At 45.4% G+C, this 21,177-nt stretch overlaps 1 protein-coding gene across 3 annotated transcripts in view; it reads left to right on the plus strand.

The window, feature by feature from the left end:
* The first annotated feature begins 6,102 nt into the window (after positions 1-6,102).
* The window catches only part of RBM47 (RNA binding motif protein 47), a 93,299-nt gene continuing 78,224 nt past the window's right edge, over positions 6,103-21,177 (plus strand). For 2 of the 3 annotated variants that reach the window (XM_014957853.1, XM_014957854.1), the window contains exon 1: positions 7,008-7,481. In XM_014957853.1, coding sequence (XP_014813339.1) covers positions 7,453-7,481 — 29 coding nt within the window. In that variant the 5' untranslated portion in view covers positions 7,008-7,452. Of the gene's footprint in view, positions 6,215-6,388; positions 6,532-7,007; positions 7,482-21,177 lie in introns of those variants that run through there. The other variant, XM_014957855.1, reaches the window with a different exon arrangement.

Consider the following 21,177-nt stretch of genomic DNA (forward strand, 5'->3'; position numbering starts at 1 on the left):
GAGCGGGTTCAGCTTTCCCCATTTTTTTCAAGTCACTGAGTCATTTGAGTTCTTTTTTTTTTTTTTTTTTTCCTGCTAACCACCCATGACTATTATGGTATGTGTGCGAACACCCCCTCCCTCCCACAGGCACAAACCTTCCTAGCTGTTCCCCTGACCTCTACACAAGCTCATGCCCAACCAAGCGCGCCAGCGTCTGCGTGTGCTGCAGTGATATCTGATGTTGTCCTGGATGAAACCTTGCTGCTTCTGTGTGCTGAGAGACAGAAGCTTCGAATTGAGGCAGCTTCTTTTGTTTTCTTTTCCCTTTCTACAAGGGTTAATAAATAGCTGAATTATACTGGGCTCGATTTTTGTTCTGCTCTCCGAGCTTGCTTCAGTACAGAGCGATAATTTCCTGCTGAACTGCTTCTGCTGCACTTTGCCTGTTTCACTTCCCTTCCAAAAGAAGTGACTGCAGAGTAAAAACCAGACCAGCACGCAGCGTGTGTCCTAGCCAGGGTTAAATCTGACCACATAGCCTTGTGATTTTACCCAGCTCCTGATTTCACCAGCGACAGCTTCTGGTTTTGAGCTAGAGAAATGTATGTTTGCTATGAAGAGAGCGCCTAAGTTTTCACCTGTGAATTCTCAACCCCCCCCAAGGCATTAGTCCTCTCCAAGATCCCCTGTGCAAACTATCCCCTCTCCTGAGCTGAGAAATTAAGAGAGAAGAGCAATACTACATTCAGACAGTTTTACCATAGCATTTTCAGGTCCTCATTTTATTATGAGGACTGGAAAACTACTTTGCATATATGAGAGAGAGCTCAGCATAATAGTAAGAGAAACGACACTACTACTATTATTTCTGTGCTGGAGGAGGTGCTGCCCATGGCTGTGCGAGAGCGCAGAGCTCTCTTCCCTCCAGAGCTTTAATAAAATCCAGAGGGAAGAGGAGCAGCCGCCGGTTGCAGCACCCTGAGAGCTGTGGGTTTGGCTGGAGGTGCAGCGAGGGTTATCTAAGGGCATGTCTACATGCAGCCAAGATGCATTGTGCAGATACTCCCAAACTAGCATCCCAATGGACACCCCCAGCTCCAGGAGCCCCCAAGGAGTATTTCCTGGCCAAATGCAGCAGGAGCACAAAGCGTACCAAGCATGCCCTCTCCCCGGAGTAAAGGGCTTCCATCAAAGGTGAAATAGAGACAAGGGGGTTGCTCTGACATCCCGGTGGCGGGGTTTGCTGTGGGGCAGAGCCCCTAGGCAGAGAGGAGCAGCCCGTGGAGCTGCTATGGCTACACCTCCGTGGCCGGAGGCTCCTGCACAGAGCGAATGCAAACCTCAAAATCCACAGACTGCTTCGTAGCTGGCTCCCACAGGTGTAACTGGTTACACAGGGTACACAGCGGTGGAAAGCTGGGAGTCAGAGGTCGAGGAGAGTTTTTGCAAAGGGCAAAAAGAGGACAGCGAGCTGCAGCTCAGCAGGGCAGGAGACACAGCTCCTGCCAGTGCCAGGTGAGGACACACTTCCCGGCTCATCATCTCCATCCCCAAACATAACACTGGGAATCTCTCACTGCTGTCACAACAGACCTCTGTCTTAATGATGAACCAAAAACCAGTGGCTTTACTTGTGTCTTTTAGCTTGGGAATTGCATTTGGTGTGAGGGCAGCATGGAAGAACATATGAGGTTATTTGTAGAAAAACAAGTATTAGTATGACCTGGGCTGGCACTGCTGGAGTCATGGCAAGGCAAAGTGCCGAGATGGAGACAAGAATGAGAAGGGCTGGGATATGAAGGGTTTAAATGAAAGCCTGAATCTGAAAGTCTGCAGATAGAAGATGTGGCTGGTGGGTGGTCAAACCACCAAGTAGGAAATATAGATGTACAGTCTGGGAGGAGATGATGGGGAGAGAGGGAAGCCATGGAGACAGAGGTTGTAATGAACCAGCATGGAGGTACCGTAGAGAAAACAGCACAGGTGAGAAAATGTGAGAGGACAAGAAGAAGGGGGAGATCACATCAGCTGCTACAATTTCTTAATAATTCATAGAATTCAAATTACAATCCTTATAATCCAGATTATCAAGAATAACTTGAGCTATTCCATTAAACTTCTGCATTCAATGTGATGAGTTGTTTTCATGACCACATGAGGAAAAGAGACAAGACTTTTCCCCTACCCATAAAAAATTTCTGAGCAAATTCTTCTGTGATGCCTTTCATGAAGTTGTATGCCTGGATTTGATCTTTGAAAGGAATTTAGTCCTCTTACATTACACTCTTTTGGTCTTGGTGGAAACTGATCTCGAACCAAGCCAGTTTTGTGAGTAAAAGGCTTTGTATCCCAGCCACAGGATCTCTATGTGCATCCTAAGTGATGGGAATTAGTTGAATAATTCTGGGCTGGCATCAGCAGCAAAATACCTGTAAATACATTCTGAGGAGAAGCTGAGAGCTTACAATATGGGGAGCTTTGTTGATAAGGGGCATTTAAACCTGTAGGCAGAACCAGCTCTGATGCTTTCAGCTGTGATGTTTTTTCTGCCCTGATGCTACGCAGGCCCCAGCCAGCTCCAGGAAGAGTGGATGGGACAGAAGACAGAGTGGTCCCTGGAGGCCAGAGATCTCCAAGATTTTGCCAGGCTCTCTCTTTTCCTCCGCTGCCTTCCTCATTAGCTGCCCTCAGAGCTGTCTCTCTCATCCCCTTTTCCCAAGAAATGGAGTCCCAGATCTGCTTCTACTGGAGCAGAAGGTGCTGTGTCACAGATTAAGCATACTGAGAACTTTTACATAGGAAATGACAGTCTTTCATAGCCCACTCTCAGAAATGTTCACTCTCCAAGCTTCAACTTTAACTGGGAAAAAATCAGTGTAAGATGACTGACCAAATTGCAGATTGTCTTTGCTGACTGAATTATATCCAAATATTTAACCTGTACTAAGAAACATTCTGTGTTGAAATAGAAGCTTTTTAACTTTTCTTTTTACAGAAATAACAAATCTTCTACTTCTCCAATTAGTTTTCTGGTATTTAGAAACATTTCATTCCTGAGTAACACACTTTCTCACTTGTGTTTTTTGTAGTTTCCCAATTAGGGGGGCGGGGATGGTGGGGTAAGGTTTTTCATAATCTCCTGAATTAAATGCAGTCGCCAAACTTTCAACATGCAGTTTCTTGCTGTAGTAAAGTCAGCTCTTGGCAATAGTGATAAACTGTACAGTAGGTATTGCACAATTGACACCACAATAAGCCATATTTAGAAGGAAGCGTTACAAATTGGGAGACACACCCCCCCCCAAAAAAAACCCAAGCCCCCCAACACCAAGTGTTCATAGCCAGACATTTTTTATTGCAATTTTAAGATCAGTTTTGGAGAATGATTTCCTTAATCAAATACTGTTGCCTTTAAAGATTAGTGTTCACAGTCTAATCATGCTGCACTTAGCTTAATTTGCTTTGCTATGGACTCATTAAATTCTTTTCTTTTGGTCAGAAACCCTGCCATGGCTTGGCAGAGGAACAGGAAATCTCTGCTCGGTGCTACAGGGTTGTGTCTGCTCTTTCATTTTAACCCATAGACTGGAGGGTGCTCCAGCAAATTACGGCTGGGTCACTCTTTCCTTCCTACGCAAAGATCTCACAATGCCTTAAAACACTTTGTCAGCTGAACAATTGGGACTTCCAGAGGGAGAAAAATTGTTCTGATGTCAAAAATGGCTTAGACTGCCATTAGATCAATTAGATCTAATGTTTAATTTTAGATGACCTGAACCCCCAATGGCAACAATCCCTACGACTGATCATAAATTTTCAAGGATGCTTTCATCCCATCTCGGCTTGCAACAAATTCAGCATCTGGGGGTCAAGAGGAGACTTTCCTGAATTGCCACTGTCATCTGAATGGCTGCTGCACACTGAGAAAGGAAAGTGCACTTCAGGACCAGCCTGACAACATTTACCTGTCATTTGAACTGGAATCTGTGTATCAGAGTACAGTCGGAAATACTCTATTTATTGCTACAAGCAATAAATGGTGGATGTTTTACACTACTGTGCAGTGTAGAAATTGCTGTCCTTGCAGAAGTTTGGAAATCCATTAAAAGGCTGTGAGCAGATGCGCCATGGTCATCCCTATACCTGCAGGGATGTGCAGACAGATATGGTACCTTGCAGTCTCACCTGGGCCCATGGAAGGTGTCACACACAGTGAGCAGTAACAGATATTTTAATTGCTGGATGAGCTATTGCCTGGCGTTAGCTCTAACCAGATGCCCCACGTGCTGTAACACTCTTCACCTGCAGCTGAACTGCCCTAAGAAAAATGTCTAACCCTTTCTTATCTTTGGTATCTTCAAAGCAAACATATTAGGGTCCTCCACCAGAAAAGAAGGCATGTTCATGGCTTTCAGAGAGAATGTCAAATCCAGCCTGACCAGCACTGACAAGGCTGTCTTGTGGCAGGGTAACTGGTACGGCTGTTACAATAAGAGGAATTTTTTGTTTTTCAGAGATGTGTCAGTCAGAGGTGAGACCCACAAGCACATGTGAAGAGTCCGTAAAACAGGCAGAGCTGCGCTTTCAGCAGCAAACCTTAAAACAGTTGGCTTTACTGCACTGGTGCAACCACAGCTCTTGGTGGGGTAGCTGTGTCCTGGACACGCAGGGCAGCGTATTCGTATCTCTTTCCATTTTCTGCTACTCATTGTGTTACAGAGACTCTCATTTAGAAGAAGTTGTCTGTACATGTTGGCAAAGAAGTACTTCTGCCAGTAACACCTGTTTTGCTCCTCTAAACAGAGAAAATGGAGCACAAGCTCTCTCTACATGAGATGGATTTTCTGGGGACTTTGTTGGCAAACTTAGTGGATGAAGACACTATGGAAAACCTTGCTTTAGGGCAAATGGGCCACGTTTTTAAGGAAGACTAAGCTAGAACACCTAAGACATTTTTGTACCGCTAACACCCTCATTATTTGCTTTTCTGGACTATTTTTCCTTAAAGGATTTAATTGCACAAGACGTTAAAATGTTTGCAGCTTATGCTGAATTCCTATTTTAATTCAAGTATTTGATGACAATTTTCCCCATGATTATTTTCTTATTAATAGTGGTAAGTTCCGAAAGATGTGTTTTACGCTTGATGCGTTTGCTAAAGCTGGAATCACACCCCTTTATCAACTTTTGAATTGGGATAGTTTGGAGAGAACACACTGTTGACTTGAACTTTGCAATATTTGGCTCTGTCACTTTACGTGTTATCCCAATAGCAGTTTGATTCATCAGTTTCTGCCTAAAGCAAAGCTGTCTTAGGAAGTCAAGGTGGATTTGCTTAAGACAGACCTGTGGGATTGTTCTCTACTGGAAAATGAATACAATTAGACAAATATGTGTTTAGAAGGACAAACTGTTTTCAAAAAGCATAGGTAATATAAAATTAACAAAGCAGCGTAGCATATACTGAACTCTGAATATTTCTTTTTAAAATTAAGAAGAATTAAGAAGAATTCTTAATTAAGAATCCCTAAGAATTAATTAAGAATGAAACAAATTATTTAAAAACTAGGAAGAATTATGAAGAATTCATTTTTTCTCACTAGCTTTAACCTCCAATATTACTTATTCTTTAAAGGTTTAATTTGCAGGACTGCTAATCTATTGTATGTTGGGGGCTTGTTTTGTCCAGCTGTCCCAGATGAAGATTCTCTATGTAGTCGTTAATTACAGATGTTAATTGGCAAGGGCTGGGGGAAGGGGAGGGGGGGGAAGTGGGGCTGGGGAACTAATCCACTGCAGAAATGTCCTGCACAGGAAAACAAATAGGTGAATAAGATCTTTAGATCACTCCTAGTGGTAAATGTTGTTCTGTTAAGTATCTGCATATATGTGATGAAACATTGCCTATATTAAGCTTTCCAGCAAAAAAAAAGAGAACTGCATTTGAACAAAAGTGACTGAAGGGAGAAGCTGAAAACTTTTTTTTTTTTTACTTTTTTTTTTGTTTGTTTGTTTTCTTTTTTTTTCTGTTCCATGACAATGCAAGCAGGAATTACTACTTAAAAAAAAAAAAAAGAAAAAAAAAGAAAAAAGATCTGCTGGTGTGTGCTTCCTGTTCCAGTTTGTTTAGTCACAAGTCTGAATTAGATCTCTCTGTTGGTTGGTTTCATTACTATAAACAGGTCTTGTGCTTTGTTTCAATACATCAAAGCCCATAGCCAGGCACAGACAGGTAATGTAAAAGGGGGTGAGAAAGTTTACAGTCTTGCTTCATTGTTTCTTTAAGCCTTGGAGACAACGGGCAGAGGGATCACCCGGAGGTTAAAAGAAGGCTTGGCTGGTTTTTTTTTTGGTATGGTGTTTTTTTTTTTTAAATAATCTGGTTTCTCTTTTGTTCCTTTTCTAGAAACCACATGTAACTTTAGGTCAGAAAAGGGTAAAATGTGGCACTTCTTCAACCAGCATTACCGCTGCCTTGGGGTAACCGGATCAGGCAAAAGTGTAGGCTCCTCTCCCTGCTGTGCTAACGCCGGCGATGCTATCCTTCAGGTGAGTACCAGCCGTTTATTTTCTTTCCAAATCTCCATCCACCTGAAGGATGCAGATGCCTGGGGAGGGTATTTTCTCATGACTGACACTGCCAAAAAAGAATCACTGGTTTAGCCCTTTAAAGATAAAAGGGGATCGCCTCCTCCCACAGCATTTTTAGTAAAGCTGCTCTAAAAGTTTTCTTCCTTCCCTTTGCATCTCTCCAGGTTTCCCTCTCTCTTTTCTTCCTTTCTCTCTTTTTTTTTTTTTTTTTTTTTTTTTTTTTTTTTTTGCCCTCTTAAAACAACAGGAATGCTGCACTGGCCCTCAGCCAGCCAAGGCTCAGCGAGCAGGGTAAAATTTCAGTTCAGATTTACGGGAAGGTGTCGGGAGTAAAAATCTGGTTTGGTGAGTTTAAGGCAGGGGAGTAGTCAAGAGACAACCTTGCTACTGTGAGCGCGGAGAGAAAGGGAGGAGGAAGGGGAGGGGGAATAAAAAAAAAACCAACCCAAAACACCCCGGCTGGGGATGAGAGACCAATTTTTCCCCTGTCCGAGTTGCAGTGTGTGTTCCTGAGCTCCTGCAGCCTTATCGAGTTGGTAGGCAGAACGTCGGGTCTGGGAGTGGAAGAGCCGCGCGGTGCTGGCCAGGAGCTCAGCGTCCCGCTCAGCGCCCTGGAATGTGCAGCTTAGGGCAGGGGCGAGCAGGGGCTTTAGCTTAGCTGGTACTAATTGCGAGTTTTTAGTGCTCAAAAACTCTGTTTAAAAAAAGGAGACAAAAAAAAAAAAAAAAAAAGAGCAAAGAGCCAAGAGAGGAGGTTAAGGCTGGGAGAGCTGTTGCTCCAAGCAGCAGTGTGAGGAGTTGCTCAACCCCTCGTTTAGCAGCGGGGTAGAAAAAGAAAATGCATTAGGTTGCTGCCCCGAAACGTCGCCGCTGCTGCGAATGGTGCTGGGCGCTGAGGCGGGCTCCAGGTAGGTACCGTTGCTTTTTCGGTTTGCTCCGCTCTCCCTCTGTCCTCACCTGAGGCTCTACTCTTCTGTGGTTGGGTTGACAACGTGAGAGGACAGAAGTTTGTTTGCTCAGAGAATACATTTTGAAGTATTTCTAAGGGCAAAAGGCAAACAGAGAGGAGTATAGAGATTCTCAGTGAAGTTTTGGTGACTCTTTCCACGGGACAGATTCCTGGTGATTCTGAGGAAAGATGACAGATGAGAGGCAGAAGCCGGTATTAAATGAGGGCAGAGTGAGAATGGATCTGAGAGTTTTAAATGAAACCATGTCTGTTTCTCCATGTCAAAGAAAAAAACACAGCATGACGCGTCTAATGTCTTCAGAGTAAATTTTGGGAGTATTTCGTTTGTGTGGCTGTTTCTTCTTTTTCAACACTCAAAATACTGCGGTTTGTGCAGAACACGGAGCAGGGGCACCAGTGACAGGGAGGTGACAAGAGGGCTCTGAGATAGGCTGCTGTCTGCCAGCCTGTTATAGACATTAGCATAAGAATGGGATCTTATCTGGGAAAAGTTTCTGATGACCCTTTAAAATACATGTATGGATCAGGAGGTCAAGCATCTCCTTCACTCTGAGGTATGTGTGATTAGATGAGAAATACCAGGGACTCCTTATTCACGTTAAAAGAAATAAATGATTTTTTTTCTTTTTTTAGAGGGAAAGCTACACAGCTCATTTCTTCTCAGGAATTTAAAATAAAACTTTGAGCTAAAGCCCAAGTATTATAACAGTTAAAGATGGGCCGGGACTTATCAGGTCGCAAAATCCCTCCTAAATTTTATCAGCTCAAGTGGGCTGACCTGGCAGAGGGCAGGAGCCTCAGACCGGGCTGAAACAAGCCACCTGGGGCGAACGCAAATCGAATTTCGGTGCGTTTGGATGCCTCCCAGGCTTTGCTAATGATAATTTGTACAAGGCGGTGATTATTCGTTACCAGTCGAGCCGAGTTCACATGATGTGAGAGGGGGAACTGGGGGCGTCTTTCGCAAGCGGGGAGGCAGCTGGTGGGCCTGATTGATTGCTGGTGGGCCTGATTGATTGCTGGTGGGCCTGATTGCCGAGGTCCTGCAGGTGCCAGGCCACGGGGGCAAGAGGTCGCCCGCCGTGTTAAGCGGAGCCTGGTAGACAGCTGGAAAACTGGAAGGCAACATGTGCTCTGGGAGAGGAAACAGAGATAACGCCAGGAATACGCCGCTGCTGGGTGTCCGGCAGGCTGGTAGCGCGAGTGCTGAAGGCTAACAGGCTGCTGTCTGGGAGATAAATGAAGAGACAAACACTTTCCTTGCGCATTCATCCTCTCTCCCCCTGCTCCCCTGCATATTCCTGTCCCGGGAGAGGTTCTTCTTCTGGCTTGTTTTAAAGCTGTGCATCCCGATGGAGCTGAGGGCAGGTGCTCCCACCTCACCTCCTGCCCGGGGAGACCCTGGCTCCCTCCATTGTTTTCGGGTACCAGCCTCTTCTGAGACACAGGCTATGGGCCCTCCATGCTGTGAGGGAAATATTTAGAGTTGGCTGGCATGTAAATATGGTTTCTAATCATTTCTGTGTGTCCCTGCAGCGGCACGGGATGCAACACTCTTGTTTGAAGTTTGCGAAAGTAAAGGAACGTGTTGCCTCTGATACACCAGATTAAAAAAACATTGAAAACCTTGGAATAAAAGTGTTTAACATAAGTAGTGGAGGTGGCAGAGCCTTCAGGGAACACTGTTTCAGTGGCATTTTGGTCTGGAACCTTGACCTTGTGCAGCTTGCATCTGGCTGGCTTCAGCAGGGCTCTCCCTGCCACTGGGGTCTGAGTTTGGGGCTGCCCAAATTTCAGGGTCTTGGCTTCCTCCTTGTGGCAGAGTCCCCTTATTCCTTTGCTAGACTCTGCAAAATGCTATACTACCTTCTGCAGAAGCTGAGAGACCATCTGACAGAAGGCAGAGGGGTTTGCTTTTGCTTGTTAGGATAATTTTTTCCACTGTCAGCTGTTTCTCCCCATGAAAAGTAAGACCAGTCAAAAAAAATTGGAAATCATGCTTTTTTGGTAACTGATTAAAAGTATTTAATCCCAGAAACATAGATGGCAGTTCTTACTTCTACCATCATAGACTTATTATTGGTTCTGACAATAAAAATAAAATTCATTTTTATGGTTTTAAGTGTATACTGAAGTCCTATTCATTGCATTGGCAATGGTATATTCAAAATTTATTAATGTCCTACAGCTAGAGAAGAAGACACAGTGGTTACTCTGGAGTGGGTATGGAAGCACCTATTGGTTTACCATAGGAGCCCACACCAATATTAGTGACGAACTCCAGTGGATGTTATACCACACTTACAGGTGAAGCAATGGTATAATTTTGGCTTTTTCATTTAAACCACTGGCCCTGATCATCTGCGCGTGGTTTCCCAAATCAACAATGCTCTGATTTATTGAGAAATTTAATAGGGGAAAATATGTGCTCTTTGTGAAGAAAGGTTGCCAGATCCTGTTCCTGTTGAAAATAAGAAATCAGTGACTTGGATGAACAGAAAGAACAGGTTTGCTTTGTAGCAAGGAAGCAGATCTGACAGATTAACTAAGAAAGGACTATCTCCATGCCTGTGTATGGATGTATGGAGTTGCCTCTTTCATCAGTAAGTTCAGATCTTCAAATTACTGATGACCTAAACCCACAAATCCTTCCTTATACTGTAGTTGAGTCGCTTTGAAATTTGTTTCATATGGGCATTTTAGGTGCCATTTTCAAGGCTGTAAAATGGATCCTGTGACTAGGATATTTTTGTGTGCTGCTTTAGCAGAAGGAAGGACTCTGACCTTTATCTTTCCAGTAAGAGGCCTAAAATAATATTTCTTTCTGCTGTTTTTTTTTTTTTTTTTTTTTAATAAAATGTTTTTGTTGTCATAGCAGATTGTAAAATTCATGTCTGTTTTGCTGTTTCTAATTTTTTTTTAGCCGAGCCAGTGCTGGAAAACTCCTGTGGACAAGGCAGAGCCCAGGAATCCTGGAACATCGGCTGGAATCCTCTGAGGTGTTGGACACAAACTGGTGTTTTCAGACTTGCGGTAAGGGATGTGAGAAGAGTACTGCTCATTGCTTTTTTTTTTTTTTTTTTTTTTTTTTCAATAAAATGCTTCTGGGTACACCTAGCTCTTGCCAAGATCAGGAACATCTCAGTAGCCTTGCTGAGACAATACAGGCTTTGTATAGCTATGGCTGGTGGGGTTCTGGTGACACAGTAAACTCAACAGAGCAAAGCAACTTCTTAGTAACTGCAAAGCTGACTACCTGATATTTGAGGCATTTTTGTCCTCCCCAGTCTTTCATTTGCCGTGATCACAAGCAAGATTTAATTTGAAAAGAAGAGAGAAGTTTTTGATATTTCTTAAGAGCGTGTTTTACAACATATACTTAGAGGCTGAATGTTATCTTTTACCTAGCTAGGTCATAAAGTTTAGACTAAATCAGCACAGATGGGCTTATTTGGCACAAGGTGGAAAGAAACTACGAATGCAGGAGAATCCTCAACCAAGTATCATGAGACAACAGTAACTTTCAGCTATTTCCAGAGTGGGCATGGCTTATCCAACCGCAGACAACTGAAATGCTCTCTGTCCTGTTCGCCAATGGGAGGGTCATTGGGAGATTTAGTCTGGAGAAGCACCACTCCAAGTGATGTAGCTCAGGATTTGCATGTTGTTTTTTGGTCTTTTTGAGTACCCAATGGACATGCTTGAGTTGTGCCTCTGAAATAAACTGGAGTACTGCCTCTGCCTTTCTGTCTTTTATCAGAGAAACTTTGTAAGCTCCACCACAAGCCAGGCTGTAGCTTCAGCCTCAGCAAGTTGAGTTCTCGGTAGCATTAAAGATGTTGTTAATTGTTGCACTGTCACAGACCCGGGATTCCTGGCTGGGGTGTTGCTGCTGTGTGTGTACCGGCTCTGCGGGTGGAGGGGAAGGACTGTCACAGCCGTGTGGGGTTTATGCATGAAATACCCGGTGAGAGGCAAGAGATGGGTCAGATGTGGGGTGGAGCACCAGGAAATGGTGAGGGGGTCAGCTGGGTACAGAGCAGGCACAGCACGTTGGCAGCCCAGCAGCTGCTGCACTCTTCCTGCAGCAAGGGAGAGGTTTTCAGAAGGAATTTAGGAGAGATGAGCAAAGTTTCTTTGCAGTTGCGACCAGGGAGGTAGTCCCAGGGAGGAATTATGAGGGAAAACAGAAAGGTACTTGATGGGAAGCATGAAGTGGGTGTTCAAAAGCTGCAAAAGGCAGCCATTTGCCATTCAGCTCTGCCTGCCTACACAAGCACCACGTGTAAGCACACCTTTTATTTTATTTGTTAGAGAATGGAGAGCTGGTCCACAGAAGCACAAAAAGGAGTGGCACACTCTAAACATCAGGCTACGAAAATGATCCTTGTATTAGTATTTGGAAGATGAAACAGCAGATCAAGATCGCAATTATGAAAGCAGAGAAAAGGATGTCGGCATTACTGAGCTAATGCAAGGGTGAGACCCTGGAGAAGTGCTTTAGTTGTCAGGGCAGGTAGAATAGGCAATGGATGTGTAAGCAGAAAGCAGCAACTGACCTTAGCTGTACCTTAAAAGCAAGGCTGCCCAAATGAAAACTGTGCCCTGCCTGCAAACAGAGTGGTAATTTTCACTGCAGAAAGGAGAGAAAAGAGATTTTGGGTATCCCATTGAGCTAGAGGCAATGGCTAAGCCTGCAGCAGACAGGCTTTCAGGAGATAGCGGAAAAAATGAGTGACGGGCATCAGCCGGGCTGGATATTATGGAAAGCAAATTGAAGGAAATAGAAGTATAGGGAGAATTTGCAATTGAACTTGTTAAAAAGACAAGGGTTAAAAGCAAAAGAGAAGTCATCAGGGTTGATGGAGTTGAAATCACAGAAAGGCTGAATGGTGGGACTTAATGGGGGGAGGCTAATGGATGGTGCTGAATGGGACTGCTTGAAGGTTAGTGCAGGGAAAATTCGGCAGTAGAGAGCCTGGAGTCTGAGCAATGATGCTGAATAAGTCATAGTTTTTATGAGTAAAAGAAAAGGATCAGGGCAGCAGAGGAAGGGAATGGGTGAGATGGACACAGCATGACAAGGGGGTGATATGGGTCATCAGCATAAATCAGCAACAGTGAGAAGAGGAAAATGGAGAAACAAAACTGGAGGAGGAAGGTGGTGGACGTGGGTGAAGGGGAGGTGTCTGCAGGGCTGGAAAGGGAAGGGAGTAAATGAGAAATGAGAGATCCTTGTAAAGAGGAGGAGGAGGAGGGAGAAAGGAGGGGGGAAATATCAACTCACAGAGTATAGTCTGATCCCAGTTAGGGAAAATATGAGACAGAGATGCTTCATTAGGGTTTGAAAGCCTTGCTGCTGAAACAACAAGGTTTCAGGACCTGGAGGGAGGGAAGCGTGAAGAGACTGTGGCTAACAGGTCTTTAAAGCTGGAGTGTGTGCTGGAGTGAGAAATAGAGGGTGTGAGCTCTGGGCAGGCAGCACGCAGGGTGAGACTCTGGGAGCTTTCAAGGTTGGGGAGGGAGAAAGAGCCAGAGCTGGGGAAAAAAGGCACCAAAGGCAAGGAGGGAAGATAGAGTCAAACACGAATGTGCACGCAGGGACATGTCCTCAAGGTGTTTCTACAACAAAAGAGCACGTTCATCTCACCTTAATAAAATATTCACATTATTAACATGACTTTAGGCCATGTCCACGTCATGTGCATGTGTAAAATTTCTGTTGGCTGTGGATGCTGTAATTTCACCAGGGTTCATGCACTGGTACCCACATCCTACTGTGAGTGCTACTCCTCACAGGGAGTGTTTCACTGTCATTAGTATTTCCATTGAAGGTAGGACTAATAAGGTGCCTGAAGCTCACAGGAGCATAGTCACAGGTAAAGCTGCAAACGGAGATAAATTTCATGCATAGGTGTATTCAAACTTTTGGGATTGCAATACAGTCTGTGGCTCTTGAAGACTGACTCTGTCCTGGCTTCTTGGTCTTACAAAGTGGGCAAGAAAAGACCCACCTTATCTGACTTGATGAATGTACGTGTTCAATGGATGGGAAGCTGGAGGCACCTCAGGTTGGATCAAGGAGATCAGAACATGCCTGTTGTTGTTGCTGTGTGTGGTGTCTTACTCAGTGTTTATGAAGTAAACAGGGTGAGGAGACACTGCTGACCAGGTTGTCTGTTCACCCTGAGCACCCTGGCCCAGGGTGGCTGCAGAAGTACCCAGTGGTGCTGCACAATCCCAGGACCCAGGAGCGAGCTTTGACCTGGGGACCATCCAAACAGGCCACTGTTGTCCTGCAAGGAAGAAAAGAAAAAAGTGATTTTCATAGAAGCTAATCGTATTGAGCAATAATAAACAAAAAGGCTTCTACGTGCTTCTTCCACATAGTGAAGTCCCAAGTCTCGTCTTACCTGTGTGAGTCACCGGTCAGGCTGTACGTGAGCAGGAGAATTCTTCCCAAGGGCCACAGGGTTGGCGAGGGGTGTCTGGTATACTGGGAGGGTGCTCTGTCTCCTGTGGCATGTGATCAGTGCGAACACAGTCCCAGATGGGCAGTGACATCCTGAACACATCTTCTGGCTTCTCTGTTCCTCACCACCTTGTAAGATTCCAGCCTGCAGCCCCTGGAGCCCTTCCTGATATTGGAAAGTCTTTTCTCTGACCTGTGTTTTACCACAGGTGTTTGCAGGTCCTCATTCGAGGTGCTGAGAAGATCAGAGACCATGTCTTCCCATGTTCAATTTTCATTTCTCTTGAAAATCCTGGTTTTCTGCAGGTATTTGTCTGCAAGCTTACATTCCTGGTGAGCGGCAAGACAGACTGACCAACTATTTTAATTTTTACTGTCTGCTGACCTTATGAGTCTAAGTAAGAAAATTCCTGTCGAAATTCCTGTGCAAATTCCTGTCCATTCCCATGGCCACCTGCCTCAGGAAAGTTTATCAGCTCACTGTCTGGTTGATATATGGGGCACTGTATAAAACCTACAGCTCTGAGGGATGTGGAATGAACTGCTAGAAGCCCTGAATAAGTACAGTTAAGTATTGCTGAACTGGAGGTGCTGGTGGCCTTGGCTTTTGGCTTTCTCATCACAAATGAGAGAAGCCCAGGGCAAATAGCTCTTTTGCTCAAGTGGGGCTTTTTTTTTCCCCCTCAAGCTATAGCATTAGCTGGGGGCTTTTTGATTCCTGCAATCTCCCAAAGTTGGGTTTGTGGTTGTGTGCTAGCGGGAAGAGAGGGACTATTAAAACACAGCAGGATTTGGGAGAGGTGTGTTACCCGTGATCCTGCTAGCCCCTGGGCTGTGGGGCTGCTGTGAGCAGGCAGTTGGCACTGTTGTGGTGTCCATCCCATCGGTAAAGCAGCACAGAGGAGGGCTGAGCCTGTTCGACCAGCCTCAGCTTGTGGCTTTCCTGAGGAGGATGAAATCTGAGCCAGATCCTGGTGTTTCCATCTGCAGATTGCTGAGCGTGAAGAAAAAAAAAAAGAGAGATAAAGGAAAATTATGTTGTTTATATTTGTGTATTTATATAAATATAAAAAAAATTATAATTTTTATTTTATATATGCATGTTATTGCACTTCCTGTGCAAATAATAGCCTTTCTTCTACACTGATATCAGTGACCGCTGACTTCAGTGAAGCCAGTAAAAAAAAAAAGTGCAGAGAACAAGGTTTGGTGAGTTTAACTTTGCAGCTGTTTGGGGAATACCTTGCTGCTCCTAAACAGATGTAGGCTTCTCTGTTGATATTTGTGTATCAACACAAATCAGTCTCAGTACTGGAGTTTTCATTCCTAAAGCACTATCAGTCAGCTGTCAGTGTTTAGTTACCATCTTTGTCCCTGGTTTAGGGGGATGATCTTGATGGGATCATTTTCCTCTGAGCCATAATTTCCCCACCAGTAGATAGGAAAACCATATTTTTTTCCTTTCCTCTTGTGAAACAGTGTAAACTCACTCTTGAGGAGTGCCATAGGAGACAGGCTGTTAAAGAACATACTGTGTATATACAAGAGGTGATAGGGATGCACCTGCTTCCAGCATGAACCATCTCTCCCTCTTTGTATTTTCCAACAGACACAACAGTTTTTTTCTAAATAAAGAAGTTGTGTAAAAAATACAAGGTCTCCAAAGAAAATGAAAGCAAAACTGCTGATGGCGCAATCTACTTACCTATGACCAGTGTAATAAACTTGGTTTTATGAAAAATGTCATGTATATGTAAGCCTAGAAGGTTAGATTTGCAATAAAGCTTAATGCTGGTAGTAGTGGAAATCAGTTAAAGACCACAGCTCTCCATGAATGCTGTGGGTACCCAAGGCACGGACTGAATGGGGCAGTTGTAAGCTGGGGTGTAATTTTATAGTATCTTTGGATACACCTTCGTGTTGTTAATATGTTGGCAACGGTATGTTCTTTTTTTCTTGCACTCCAAAGTAATCAGAAAGGATCGTGCTGCAGTTTGGGAGCTGTAATCGTGCTATCACAGAGCGGATAGGAGCCTATCTGTCCCCATGCATGTACTTGTGCCCTAGGAATACCCACAAAGGGGTTGGGCAGACCCTTCTCAGAGCTAAGGATGGTGCAAAGAGGATTAGATAAGCTCCCTAGTCGTTGTTGTTCCAGTTTCTTTCTGAGTTGTGGGTTCAGAGCAAAACTTGACCAAAACCACAGGATCGAAACTCCTTGGTGTCTGGACTCCACCCATCCATCCATCCATCCATCCATCCATCCAACCATATGGTGGGACTCACTGCTTCCCCATCCTACCATGCCCACCTTTGCCTTCCGGCATGGGGGCCTCCACACTCTCCACTGGCTCTGCCTCTGTCCACCAGTGAGTCTGGGGGGCTGTGGCTGGTGACCCTGGAGTGGGATGCATGTCTGCAAAGTGTGGGATTGCTGGGCATGGGGTCTGTGGAGTGCCAGGGCATACACAGGCCAGTTCAGAGCGGTACACAGCTGGATGCAGAGGTGCTGGAAAAGCAGAAGGGATGAACCCCCTTCCTGCCAATGCTGGGAGCTGTGAACAACACATAAAGGGAAGGAACTAGGCTTTCATTTTCACCACATTTCTACACTCTTCAAATCTGGGTTCCAGCTACGATGTCAAAACGCAGGAAGGGCTTAGCTCCTGTCTTACCTCTGCCGAGGGGACGCTGCCTCTGTGGCTGCTAAAAAAGGCACTGTAACATGGACGATGTGAGATGAGCAGTGTTTTATTGCTCCTTCTATAGACCCAAACCATTTCTATCACATTTCCTCTTCATCTAATCTTATCTGTTTCATGTTGCAATCCTCGCTGTGCTTCCCTATTTCCAAATCAAAGCGCAATCTTTCTGAAAAGAAACCCGAAAGCTGCCCACATTTTGAAACGCGGCCTGTTTCAAACAAAGAATAGCAGTTGGTTGCTAACTCATCAGTTTGTTAATCCTTACCTGGAAAGTAACTGATGCCAAAATCATTGCATTCTTAAAGCTCTTGCAAATGCCAATCACTGTTAAATAAATGTTTCTTCTGAGTTCACACATACTATTGTATGGATACGTGCAATAGGGTGTAGAAGAAGACAGGCAAGAAACAAAAAGTATACAAATGACTGGTTTTGCAGGAAAGGCACCGGTAAAACGCTTAGGAAACCTGGGTTCATGTCCCTGCCTTGCCACAGAAAATGGCACGGGCGAGTTAACAAGTGTACGGTCGAGTGGGTTGTTTCTGGTTGCTGTGGGTATATCTGATCTGTGATCACTGGTCTCTGCCAGTCTAGCTGAACCTCCCGTCGGGTTGTGAGGTCTTGCAGCGGGATCTGCTATGGCCCATCTTTGGGGATCTCTGGCAAATCACAGGGGAAAATTCTGTGTTTTTGGTCTACCCTCCATTTTGACAGGGTTGGGCAGTTGTGCTGGGAAAGCCCTGGGGAGGGGTAAAGGGAAGGTGCTGATGGGCTGGACATCAAACCCAAACCTTCGCCAGCCCCTGGGCTCCCTCCCCTTCCTACATGGTCCTCAGCAGCCCCACAGCCCTGGGGTGAGGGGCCCTTTGGGAACTGCTGTGGTGCTACCTTGGTCTTTGTAACCACCAGTGGTGCCAGACGTGGAGAGAGGGTGGGAGCTGCCCAGAGGGTTGCATTTCACGCTCCGTTTGTGAGAGGTGCTTGATGTGAAATCCCAGGGCTGGGGGAGAGCTGGGAGTCCCCAGGGGGCTGGGTGGGACGTGTCCCGGGTTTCTGGTTTGGATCACTGCTTTTGGAAAGGCAGTTTGAAATGCACCACTAAAGGGCCTGTAGCTTTAGTGTTAATAAATAGATACAACTGATGTAGCCCACTTGGGAAAAAACCATGCATGCAATATAACCTACAGAGGTCTGGGACTGTAACTGCTCCAAAGTGCAGGAAATTTGGCATCCAGAAGCCTCCCCATTGTACAAGCAGATGTAAAAGGAAGAAGGCAGAGCAGCTCTGGTTAATAAGGATGCCCTGCATTTTCTAGTAGGAGGCTATTTTCATTTACTCTTAATTTTGCAAAGCTTTAAGTCCCTGGATTGAGACATTGAAGGCCAAAATGTCCACCTGAGGCACGTGAATTGTTCTGCATTTGCCTGAATAGAGGCCTGAGGGTCGCTTAACCTAAAATGATTAGACCATTTCTGAAAATCAAAGTTTGAGAATTTGCTCTTTTCAAATTTTTGCAACATCCTCCTAGGGCAGTGACTTGCCCTTTAGCAGGGAATGGAGCTCCTGCAGAGGTACCCAGGTTTAAGCAGGATATAAACCTTTGAAAGTCACAGTTTCTGTGTGCTTAGTGGGGACTGACTTCAGCTTTCAGCATCCAAGTCCCAGACACCACTGTTCACACTGCATATCTCCAGTCTGAGCAAGAGCTTAGTTGCAGGGCTGGTACGAGGCTGCCTGGCTCTCTGCCCCTGGGTTCAAGAGCAAGCTATAGGGCATCTAAAGGTAAAGGAAGCAAAAGAACAGGTAGTTGGGCTTGGGGCTGTGCAGAGTAGGTTGGATCCAGGAGCAAGGGAAGAGAAGAGAGAGAAGAGGGACAAGGACGGGAAGGCTGGAAAAGCTGATGGGGAGTCAGAAGGCTGATGGAAAGAGGGATTGGAAGGGACTGAGAGTTGGTGGCTGGGCAGGGAGATGGTACATTTGGGAGCAGGGTCTGACATGGAGGGGCTGCAAATGGAGCCAGCCAGGCAGGGGAACTGGGGGTGAGAGGTAATGATGTGAGGTGACGATGTGAGTCCGGTATCGGACAAAGACGGGAAGAGGGAGATGGGGCAGGTCATCCAAGCAGCCTGGATTGGACCCCAAGCCAGAGCACTTGGGGATGTGAATCCAGGGCTTTTCCCAGCAGCACCTTTCCCTCAGGAGGCTGGAAGCAACCCCCTGCTCCTGGCTCTTCCCTCTCCTGCTGCTGCTCCCAGCAAATGCTGGGCCAGGCTGCTGCCCTGCCTCTGGGATTTGCTCAGTTCCTTCACGGAGCAGAAGTCTGTGTGGTAAATCTCATGTGCTACCCCTCCGAGTGACACACAGGTCAGTAGGATGCCACATGATGGAATTTGGGGTTGGGTTTCAGTTTGCATCCAAAAAAAAGCCCCAAATGTAAAAGCTTAGGAAATAGTGCACAGGCTCAGAAAAAATATGAAGTGTGTAGTTCAGATAGTGCCAGATTCATAGTCTGCACAATCTTAATTTGCCTTCTGGTATATATTATTATAGTATGATCCTGGTTTTTTGACACGTTCAGTACTGTTGGGTTTTTTCTATAAGGTGCTTCCCTTATACCATGAATGAAAAGGAGGGTCGTCAGTGAGCAGTTTACTTGAGGTATTTATTTATTTTCTTCCGTTGTTTAGGATGTAAGTGGTTCGTGCTCTTGCACTTTTTTGCTCTGGAGAGAGATCTACTGTTCTTGGGGTTTTTAATGGTGTTCATCTATAGTATTTAAATACTTGACAAGCAATAATGAAATAATCTGCACAAGAAGCATTTGATATTTATTTACTAAAAAACAGGGATGCAGAATGTAAATTAAGACATTTACCATAGTTTTGAGTGTACAATTTAGGATGTTAGGGCCAGGCACAAATGAACATTTTTGGTTAAAGGTCATCCTCACTGAAAGATGTGCTTTAGGATTAACATACTCTAGCTGTAGATTCTATTTATGTCAAGCTTAGCAGGCTATTTTGGGTGAGCATAAATAAACACTTCAAATAAATTGAAGTGTTGTCTACACATTTTCCAATTAATGAAACCACATATTTTTGCTTTAGAGTGACATTTGATTTAAAAATTTGACCAAATTTAACAATAACAATGGGGTAGAGAATCCAGAAAGGAAATATTTGGTTTGGGGCAAAATAAATTGCCTCCTTTTTTTTTTTTTTTTTTTTTTATTGCACTTCAGCTAGCAGTATGAGTCAGTCGCACTGCTTGCCTTATGACTCTATTTTCCAGAAAACTTAATTTTGCTTTAGATCCACATTTTCAAAGTGCATTTGCCAGCGAGATCGCTTGCAGCTGTAAGCGTTCTTTGCTTCTGCAAGCAAATGCAGGTCAGAAAATGTTCCCACCCCACAATAAGGAACAGGCAGTTGGCGACCATCTGTACAAAGCTTGGTGTAAAGGACTTGGCTAGTGTGATACACAGGATCCACGTGGACAGAAAGCAGTAGTCAAGAGCCTGTTTATCTGCCTTAGCTACGAGTTCCCCTTTCTCACGGCGCATCAGGCGCCACGTTCCCTCCAACATCTCTGGGAGAGTGGTGGGGACAGCAGCCACTGTCAGTGCCCAAAACCAGCTTCTCTGTTGGAGCAGGGCCACCCTTTGCACTGTGCAGTGAGCGAAGGAGGCCACCATCTCCCATGAGGATCCAGAGCAGTGCGGGATCCACATTGCAGCACCCAGCTTCCGAATATTGGGTGCTCCAGGGGATCTCTGACCCTTCTCAGGGGGAAGCAGGACATTGCGGCCCTTGCTTTCCCACACACAGATCTGCAGCATTCTTCCAGACCTAGGCTGGTACCTTCACCCCGTGAAACACAGGGTTGAGGGCAGTGGTACTTCTTGTTGGGATGGAGAGTCTCCAGGGAAAGCACCACAATGCTTCATTCCCTTCTGGACTGGGGAGTCTACGTCAGGATCCGTGCCCAGGGGCAAGTGGCTGGGGTGGGGTGGCACCAGCCCCCCACTGCTGCATGGCTGGGGAGCTGAGGGACTGGGAGGAGAAACCACAAGAAGAGGCATCCTCACCGCCAATGGCTGATCAGGTTTTGGGCTGAGAAAGTGGAATCCCAGGTTGTTGTGTCTGTGCCGTGGCCTGGTTCTGTGTTTTCTTCACATCTCTGCACATCCGTTGGGGGAAAGAGTGGGAGCGAACACCAGCTTCTCATGGACAGGTGGCACCCATGCTCTGAACTGTGCTTTTAGGGGCTGATTTCAGGATGGTTCTGTATGCAATGGTCCCACACGCATCCCTGCTGGCAGTCTGGAGAGCCCAGCCCAGCAGGGCAGGTGACCAGCATCTTGCAGGGCTAGACTCTTTCACTGACCTGGTTACAGCTGAAAAACCAGCCTGTGGAAAACATAACTGAGGCTGGTGTCCTTAGCACAATAAGAAAA

The sequence above is a fragment of the Calidris pugnax genome, unplaced genomic scaffold (assembly GCF_001431845.1).
Source record: "Calidris pugnax isolate Ruff unplaced genomic scaffold, ASM143184v1 scaffold349, whole genome shotgun sequence".
Taxonomy (NCBI): Eukaryota; Metazoa; Chordata; class Aves; order Charadriiformes; family Scolopacidae; genus Calidris; species Calidris pugnax.